Source organism: Chaetura pelagica, unplaced genomic scaffold, assembly GCF_000747805.2.
Source record: "Chaetura pelagica isolate M959 unplaced genomic scaffold, ChaPel_1.0 scaffold199, whole genome shotgun sequence".
In the NCBI taxonomy this organism is placed as follows: Eukaryota; Metazoa; Chordata; class Aves; order Apodiformes; family Apodidae; genus Chaetura; species Chaetura pelagica.
In genome coordinates this window covers 10,560-20,196 of record NW_009970714.1, presented here as the reverse complement: position 1 = coordinate 20,196, position 9,637 = coordinate 10,560, and the positions used below count along the sequence as shown (strand labels likewise).

General features: G+C 40.6%; 1 protein-coding gene across 1 annotated transcript in view; it reads right to left on the bottom strand.

Moving 5' to 3' along the window:
- The window catches only part of DLEC1 (deleted in lung and esophageal cancer 1), a gene marked incomplete at its 5' end in the record, with an annotated part of 40,752 nt that extends 31,850 nt beyond the window's left edge, over nucleotides 1–8,902 (bottom strand). Inside the window, 10 exons of the mRNA XM_010006004.1 lie at nucleotides 569–661; nucleotides 2,018–2,154; nucleotides 2,931–3,092; nucleotides 3,914–4,007; nucleotides 4,361–4,442; nucleotides 4,691–4,911; nucleotides 5,171–5,364; nucleotides 6,317–6,427; nucleotides 6,979–7,135; nucleotides 8,762–8,902. Of these exons, the coding sequence (XP_010004306.1) occupies nucleotides 569–661; nucleotides 2,018–2,154; nucleotides 2,931–3,092; nucleotides 3,914–4,007; nucleotides 4,361–4,442; nucleotides 4,691–4,911; nucleotides 5,171–5,364; nucleotides 6,317–6,427; nucleotides 6,979–7,135; nucleotides 8,762–8,902 (1,392 nt within the window). The remainder of the gene's footprint in view (nucleotides 1–568; nucleotides 662–2,017; nucleotides 2,155–2,930; nucleotides 3,093–3,913; nucleotides 4,008–4,360; nucleotides 4,443–4,690; nucleotides 4,912–5,170; nucleotides 5,365–6,316; nucleotides 6,428–6,978; nucleotides 7,136–8,761) is intronic.
- Between the last annotated feature and the right edge of the window lie 735 nt (nucleotides 8,903–9,637).

The window sequence follows — 9,637 nt, the reverse complement described above, 5'->3', positions numbered from 1 at the left end:
TGCTGAACAAATGCACTCATGGAGACAGAACAGAGGAGAAATGATCCTCCTTTATCCACACCTGCCTGACCCATTCCTCTTATCAACAGCCAGGGGGTACTGGTGAAAGGAAGAGCTGAAGCCTAGCCATACTCTTCATGTCACTCTTCCTCTCCTCATAGTGATGCTATAATAAACTGTGGCCCACATCAGAGGCAGCAGTGGTGACAACCAGTACTGCACCCCTCCTGCAATTCAGAAAGGAAAAGGTTCTTGGATTTAACACTCCAGCTGGAGTGAAATAAGAACACCTGTGTTCTCCAATTCCTGTTTTCTCTAACAGGATTCTTTGCATGGGCAAAATCTGACTGGTCTCTGTGTGGCTAAGCAAGGCTTGAAGGTTGCAATGGAAAACTCTCCAGTGAGACTCAGAATTGCAATCCTTCCACCATAATTGCACAAAAGGATTTGAGCATTTTTGCTCACACAAACCCAAATTCTCAAGGTCCAGCCAGGATCTTCTACAACGATGCCATGTGCTAATATACGTGGTAAAGCACAAACACTTTCTGTAGTAGTCAGTACTAACCTCTACTGTTGTACTCTGCCCTGGAGCTAGCTCAAAAAAAGCAGGATGGATCCCAAAAGGATCTTGTATCACAAAACCAACAGTGTCAACAGCCTAAGGCATTAAAAAGAAAAAAGAGAAGTATTAATGAACTACATTGATTAGGTTGTTGCTTTTAAAACAGAGTTACCTAAAACAAACAGTATACAAGAACATCACTGTCCTAACTCTTACTGTGATTTTTTTCACACATCTCAAAAGTATGTGGCTTATCTGCATGGCTTAATGAGAAGAAATGCTCCATGCTTTAGAATTACCTTGGTGAAAGCAGGAGGGCAGGTGCTGTCTCCAAAGACAAATTATTCTGTCAGAAGCTCTAACATTCCTGTTCACAGTAGAATGGCTATGCCTGAACACAGGAGCTCTGTTTCTCCATGCACATCAGAGAATGGTTTGGGTTGGAAGGGACCTTAAAGATCATCTAGATCCAACCCCCCTGCATGGGCAGGGACACCTCCCACTAGACCAGATTGCTCCAAGCCCCATCCAACCTGCCCTTCAAAACTTCCAGGGATGGGGGTTCCACAGCTTCCTGGGAAACCTGTTCCAGTGTCTCACCACCCCCACACTAAAGAATTTCTTCCAAATGTCTAACCTAAATCTCCTCTCCTCCAGTTTTAAGCCATTACCCCTTGTCCTCTACTACAAGCCCTTGTAAAAAGCCCCTCCCTAGCTTTCCTGTAGCGCCTTCAGAAGGGGGAAGGACTATATGAGGTCTCCCCAGAGCCTTGTCTTCTCCAGGCTGAATGTCTCATATGACTCATATGACTGTAAAGTGTTTCAGGAGGGACAACCTGTCTCCCCAGAGCCTTGTCTTCTCCAGGCTGAATGCCTTATATGACTCATATGATTGTAAAGTGTTTCAGGAGGAACAACCTCGCACATAAGCTAGCCCATTAGCCTTTTCTCCAGCACATGAAATGCTAACCTACCAGCCACATCTTCTTTGTTCACAGCACTTAGACCCTGTCATGTGATGGAAAGCTAAAGACAGAGAGGTACTGGAGTGAACTGCTAGGGTCTACAGGTGCAGCAAGGTCAGTAAGTGGTATCTTTGGTGGGAGGAGGGAGGAAATGAACTCAAGCTATGCTAGAACTGATTGCATTTGTGTTTGCATTAAGGGGAAGATTAAAGTTCAAGCCAGTGGTCCTCTCCCTGATCTGTGCCCGAGTTTACCTTACCACTAAGCAAGACAACTTCTTCCAGAGGCAAGCCAGAGCACAAGCAGGAGGGAGAGACACCCAAGGAGATTGGTCTTCAGGATAAATGTGAACCCCTGAGTGAATGGGAAAATACAGATGTTCCCAGCAAGGCCTTATGACTTCTGTGCTAACCTGACTAGATTAAAGGCCTTCATGTCAGGACATCTATACCATATCACATCCAGTATTTCCCTTCTCATCACTCACCCTGAAATTAGGAGGTGGCCAGTCTTTCTTTGGCATTATACAGAACTTCCCAGGGCTAAATCCCTCATTTCTGCACAAAATCATTGTTACTTTTATTCCTCCAACAAGGCAGGAACCACAGTCTATAATGTGAGGCACTGCAACAAGGAACACACCAAGTCAGACTACAAAGACAGTGAAAGCCAGCAGCTGGCAAAGCCAGTTCTTAAATAACTTGTTAAAGACAACATCACCACATATGAACACACAAGGAGCTGTAACCCTGAAATCCCTCACATTCTTTCAATCTGAAAGTTAATGAGGATGAGGTGCATATTTCTACATTCATCTTAACTTCCTAATTAAAGACTCCATTGAATGATGACAAAAGGTAAGATGTTTTTTTAAAAAAGGTCACAGGAAAGGTGAATTCACAGAAAAACCAAAGCAAAGTTTCTGCAAAAGTCACCCTGGTTGTTGAAACTAGGTATCTGAGAGGTGAATCTGTAGATATGGCATATCCATATATAACAATGTAACATGCCATGAATATTAATGAATAGCACCAAATATTTATAACTATATTATAATCCATTAATATTTAGGATTAGTAATTTCAGTTAGGAGTTCAGGAATTGACAAGACATCAAACTAGAAAAGTGGCTCCTGCTCACTCCTCTAATACAGTGGGGAAAAAAATGAGACTGATGTGGCAAGAGCAAATAACTGAGGAAGCAATTGACAGGATTATTACATTTTAATAACTAAGAAATCTATTATGAGTGAAAATGAGATAGATACAGAAATGTAGAAGCTGCACTGCCAAGTTTGTCTGTGTTTGTTTTGTGAGATATAATTAGAGACAGTCAAATGAAGAAAAAAAACCCACCACCAAGTTCACTTTAGAGAAACTTAAGAATTGGCTATTACTGACACGTTAACACTGGAGGTGGTCTTTTAGCTTGGATTGGGATCAGAAGAGGTTCTGATACTTGAGTCTCCACTACTATACAATCTTCATAATCTCCTAGATATTCAGGAATAAATTGGACTGTATACTGGCATGTCATCCCAGGAGCAATCATTCCTCCCTTTCCTCTGGAAATTTTCCTTGGAAAAAAAAAAAAAAAAAAAAAAAAAAATGCAGGGAATTAAAAAATGGAAAACCTCCCAAAGTTGGCCTATGTTTTTATGATCACATCTCCCTCTGGAAAGGTGCCTGTGAACTTTCCCCATCTATTGCCTAAGTCAAGCTGATAAAAACAAATGACCACAAAAGACCTGCCAGTGTTATCTGAGTTTGTACATATCTTCCCTGAACTCAGAAGACTTTTTGTCTGAAATATACTCACAACTACAGAAAAAAAGAGTGAGGAGAAACCTAGAGTTGTTACCCAGCCTTCCTCTGCCACGAGACAGGGTTTACATGAGGGCATCTAACTTCTAACAATTCCTTCAGTGTTGGGATTGAGATACCACAATCTCCCTAAACAATTTATCCCAGTGCCTGGTTATCCCACTATAGGAAATATGTTTTTCTTCACTTTAATCTAATCCTCCTTACTGCAAGTGAAGTATGCTATTTCTTGCCTTCTTCCCCATATGATTTCAATGGAAACTATGTCTGTTCCTAGGTGAATTTTGGCTAAGATTCAGCCCAGGCTATTCCATAGCTACATTTCAGTCTAACTTCAAACACTGTACTGTTAGTTAGACTTCCCAAATTCCTCATTAGACCACTTGAATCTGCTTTTGAGTTGCATGTGAATGGTCCTACAGACATAAGTCAGCCTTCAGTTTCTAAAGAACTGGGCACTGTGGACAGCAGAACCAGAGTATCTCTGAAAAGTCTTTTTTCAAGCAGATAAATGAGATAAATCTCTTATGTGTTAACACCTTAAAGGCAGTAAAAAGAACCCTTACCTGTCCCAATGGCAAATGCTGAAGTAGAGGGGGGAATAAGTCTTAGATGGTGACATGTTGAAGTGATGTTCTGCAGCTCTATAGTCATCTTTATTTAGAAGAAAATAGAATAAATGGTATTTATTATCACTCATTATAATGTTTGCAATTCCCTACAGCTCTGCTAGTAGTAGCTAATTTACCACCACATTTGGCCTAAATGTTTCAGTTTACTCAATAAAGGCTGAACCAGATACAACCAAAACCAAGAAGAAACTGGAAATGTTTCCTTTTAGTTTTCACTGGTTAGTGTGTCAGTGGCATGTGCAAAAGATTATTACCATTAAATACTCTTTAAATCAATAAAAGAAGGAACTCAGACTTGTGAAATATATAGACCAAAGCAAGACATAATGCTTCTGAGTGGTAGAATTAACTATCTACAAAGAAGTAAGTTCTCACCTCATACACCTGGCCAACTTCATAATCAGAAAACAAAACAATAGGTGGATTGGCAAGAAACACAGGAACAAATGAGGTATCACTGAAAGATTAAAAAAAAAAAGGAGAGAGAAATATCTTACTGGGAAGTTCTATAAATACTGATAAAATGGGAAATTACAAATTGGATCCTTTAGCAAAACCAGAATGTCATACACACACACCTTGTTTCCTAAGAGACCTCACAGACATTTAGCTCACAAAATCTAAGTGCAAATCCACAATAATGCTACAGTGGAGCTCTCTGTGTGTGCTCCAGCTCAGAATCCAGACACTGTATAAACTGCATACCCTGTGTTATCTTCTGCTTTTCTTCTGGCTATGGTTTCTTCCACCTTTTCTTGAGAAATGACAAGAGATTTGCCTCCACGAAGAGCATTTGGTGGGAAAAAGCGGGGGTTCTTCAAGAAATTCTGCATCCTCTCCAGTTTGTCAAGGTAAGCACGATCTTGTTCTTCCTCTGCTTTGGACTTAATGTCTTGCCAGGTTGGCTTCCGTGAGGCATTAGTTTTCTTGGAAAAGCAAAGACCATGGTGCAAAATCAAACAGGGCCATTTTGAGGATGATGAAAAAGGTACCCATACATGTCTAATTAAAGCTCTACAGCCACTGCCAATTCAGACAGAAATATTGTGGTTCTCTTTTCAGGACAGATAAAATAAAATAAGTACTGGAGCCACAACAATGCACCGATATTTACCCTTTGTTACAGGAACAGCAACAGCCCCTACAGTTCTGACAGAGTAAAACAAATAAAGCTGTAAATTGTACCTTACTTGTCTTTTTAGCCTGGTTGGTGGAGTCTGGAGTTGAAGGCAGAGTTAATGTGCCTAAAGACACATCTGGCAAACTACCAGGTGCTTTGTGTAGGTGTGCAATCTCTGCAGGCACCTGGTTCTGCAAGTCTGAGCAAGCATACTGTTGAAATGCAAAAGTCTCTTTCAAGTACCCAGATTCTGATTTTCCTGCAATTCAAGGGAAAAATTAATTCTATCAGAGAAAAACATGAATTACAAGCATTTATTCTAAGCATAGGTGTATGATCTTAGTCTTGTTCATGGTAAAAATACACTTTTAATCCTCAAGAGTTTAAATTACTAATTAATTACTATTTTTTTTACTATTTTTTAGCAATTTAATTACTAATAGAGATTAAATTACTAATCTATTTTGCACAAATTAAGCTTAGTGCTTTAATAAGAAAGTTTTAGACACACTAATGAAACAAGCTATATACAAATAAAGTGATACTACTCTCAGAAAGCTATGTTAAGTGAGCTTAGCAGTGAGTGGGACTTAGAATGTCCTGTTCAGTTTACAAAAAGATCTAGAGAATCTCTGAAATGTTTGACTTGACTGCAAAATTTCATGTCCATGATCCCGAAACCTTTCATCTTGGCTCACACTTGAGTAAAAGAAGTAAAGAAGTCTTGACATTGTCCAAAGGATTTTTCTTCCTGATCTTAATTTGTAAATTGATCGGATATATTTCCAGAACTGGAGAATTTTAAACCCAAAATAAAGAATACAATTTGATTTCACTGAAGGTAGTTTTTACTTCAATGTAACCACTTCCCTTCTCTGTACACAAGATGTAGTTATAGGAGCTAATGAAACTGAATAGACACAGAGCAGTCACAATTAATAAAGTTTTTATGTCACATGGAATGAACTGTGCCCAAATGTGTGACCCTCATTACATTTCATATTTAAGCACATCTGTACTCAATAATTCTTCACTTCTAAGTTTTGTTTTGATGATGTCCCTTTAGTGGAATTTTATGCTTGTAATACTAGATTCCCTTTGCTTTGGCAGAACACTATAAAAATATACTCAAGACCTGCTGCATCCTCCAATGTTTCAATTTTTATGGAGTGTTCTAAAAAGTCTAAATTATGCTCTGCTTTAATAGTTACCTCTCGGGGCTCTAGTAACAGGTGATTTATCAGTGATGTAATCATCAGGGCAGGTTAAATGATTTTTTCTGAGTAGTTCATTATCCACAATCCACCTAAAAGGGCATGCCACTGCAAGAGCAAGACAGAAAAAAAACAAACCACAACAATAAAAACTGCAAAAGGTTAGCTCCTTAAGATACACTATTGTGATCAATCCAAAGTAATGTTGTTTTTATAACTCATCACTGTCAGGTAATATTTTTAGCTACAGAAAAAGGCTGGTATTTTAATCCCAAGATTTGAACATGCATCTCCACAATTCTAAATTCAGTTCAAAACCAGCTCTGTAGCCATCAGAGAAACATTTAGTCTCTTGTTTGTTCCTGCTGTATACCAAGGTGTGTATGCTTGTAATCAAGTTAGGTGCTAAGCCATTAATTGCAAATTTAATACCTTGAAAATGGCCTGGTGGTTGACTTTCTCACAGTGTTAAGCAGATGTTACTCTACCTGAATCTCTGCACAAAATCTTTCAAGGCTGCTCTTTTGATGCCTAGTGTCTACAAGCTCAGTGAGTCTCACTCTAGTGTCAGTCTTACCAGGGACTCAGACAAGCATTGCCTTGGTCTCCAGGGGCCATAAGTGTAGACTGAGGAGAGACAGTATTTCCAGAATCCTCACCTGGTGGCAATCCAATTTTGTGGAAATCTTCCCCTACATCTGCCTTCAGCACATTCAGGGCTCTTTCTTCTTCAGCTTTTGCTCGATCCTGGGCCTCAATGATGTTCTCTTCTACTCTGTCAGCTTCTGTCAGCCGGGCCTCATACTCAGCAAGAACCTGTCACGGGCACGAGTGAACGTAGAGAAGTTATTGTCATTTGAGCTCTCCCAAATTATTAAAGGTTTCCTTGCAATGATATGTTTGATTTGAGAGGTACACAGAGATAGCCTAGTAAAACATCATTGCTTTACAAGCCTATAGTGGCCTGCTAAAACTTGGCATTTCTGTAATTTAACTTGTGCTGGATAAGAAGCTCTACCCAACAAAAATACATTAAATAGGAGACTCTCTCAGGACAAGAGAAATGTCTGTCTTTTACCTTCTGTGGGACGGCAGCAGCTGCATTGTATTTTGTCTAGAATTGTAGGATTTTTAAAGTGAGGGCTCCCTCCCAGTTACTAGGAAGCTTTCTAAAACTCCAGAATATCCCAATAATGCTATTTCAATCCTCCTGATATATCATAGATCACTCTGTCCAGTGTGGTAAGTGTTTTACTCAGAAAAATCCTGCTTCAAAGAGGTATCAACACAAGTTAGAGCAGAGGCATGGAGACAAATGAGACCAACACCAAGAGAAACTGATAGACATTGGTCTCAAGAATATCTGTAGCCTAACTGAGCTTTATGCAGAATTTTTATGTAACAAGGTTTAACCTTTTCACTAATTTAATATAATAATTAATTTATTATAATAAATGGTTCTAGTTAATTTTTAAAATAGAAATAGTAGGATGCATCTCAGCTAAAATGAGATGCTTTGTCCTGTTCTGCTCATTCTGAAATCCCTTCACTGTCACTGGAATCCAGGATACAAACCCACCCCAGTCCAATGTTGCTACCTAAAATGGATCAGGTGAATTGTGTCCCAAAAGTGTCTGGTTTGGTGGTTTTTCATCCTTTTTCTGATGATAAAGAGAGCCTTGGGTGATTAGTTCAACTCTAACATACATGTTACAGATGTAGTGTTAGTTGAAATGAACCTTACCCAAGCTGAACTAGTCCCATTACTCAGAACATACTGTGCCCACCATCATATTCATAAATTATTCAAAAGAAATACAAAACTTCAGATTTTTCAGGTCTGATAACCTTTGAGAAGCTATGATGACACAAAATGGAGAAAAATACCTGCTGCTCACATCCTCCAGCAATAGCCTCTGCTTTTATACCCTTAACAAGACCTATCAGAGCAATGATTAACAGAAGTATTTTGCATTTTACGGTGGATTTCATCCAAGATTCCCAAACAACACTGCAGACATGCATGGATTACCTGTCACAGTGCACCAAGGTAAGCATATATAAGTAATATTTGCAGCATCTGGTTTCAAAATGCAGCCCAGAATAATACTTTATTGCAAGATAGGAAGTCTAGGATACAGACCAGCAGTTACAGGGAGAAGTTTCCAACCAGTGAAATAGGGATTTAAAGGGCTTCTGGATCTGCACTGTCTGAAAAGCTGTCCAGAGCACAAAATATAATGTACAGTCAAAAGCAGCATGTCTCAAATATTAATTTCTATCACGTTCTGTGGGAAACCATCCTCAAGAAAATGTCCTTCAAAATATGAGTTCTAGGATCTCTCCCTGCCTTTAATTCTATTTTAACAAAGATCTAGAAATTACGAGGTCACAATGAAAGCTGAACAGAGCTCCAAACTCTGCCTTGGCTTTGACTGGTACCTTCTGTAGCTCCTCTGTGAAATGCTCATGATAAGCATTGTCTCCTCCTCGGGACTTGATCCAATTTGCCTCCTTTTCCTTCCCAAAAACTTCTTTAGTGTACAGGTCCTCAAAGGTGCTCGCCAGCAAGTGGGAGATGGCCTGGGGAGAGAAAACAAGGGTGTTGCTGCTTAGGACAGGGTTTATTATGCAGGGGTGTGGGAATGGGGGGGGGGGGTGAGGGAGAAAAATACCAGGACCGTGCAAGGTGTGTGTGTGTGTGCTTCGTGCAGGGATGGATTGGCACCCTCCAGTGTGCATGGAGGGGGGTGTGTGTGTGTGTAAGGCTGTGTGCAGGAGTGTGAGGCTGTGCGCAGGGGTGTGTGAGTGGGGTGGTAGGGGGGTGAGGGAGAAAAACACCAGCACCGTGCAAGGTGTGTCTGTGCTTTGTGCAGGGATGGATTGGCATGCTCCAGTGTGCATGGAGGGGTGTGTGTGTGTGTGTGTGTATAAGGCTGTGTCCAGGAGTGTGAGGCTGTGTGCAGGGGTGTGTGAATGGGGGTGTGTGTGAGGCTGTTTGCAGAGCTGTGTGTGTGTGTGAGAGGGTGTTTGCTGGGCTGTGCGTGTGTGACGGTGTTTGCTGTGGGAGTGTGAGGAGGTGTGTGTAGAGGGTGTGTGAGGCTGTCTGCAGGGGTGTGTGTGGGGGTGTGTGTGTGTGTGTGTGTGTGTGTGTGTGTGTGTGTGTGTGTGTGTGTGTGTGTGTGTGTGTGTGTGTGTGTGTGTGTGTGTGTGTGTGTGTGTGTGTGTGTGTGTGTGTGTGTGTGTGTGTGTGTGTGTGTGTGTGTGTGTGTGTGTGTGTGTGTGTGTGTGTGTGTGTGTGTGTGTGTGTGTGTGTGT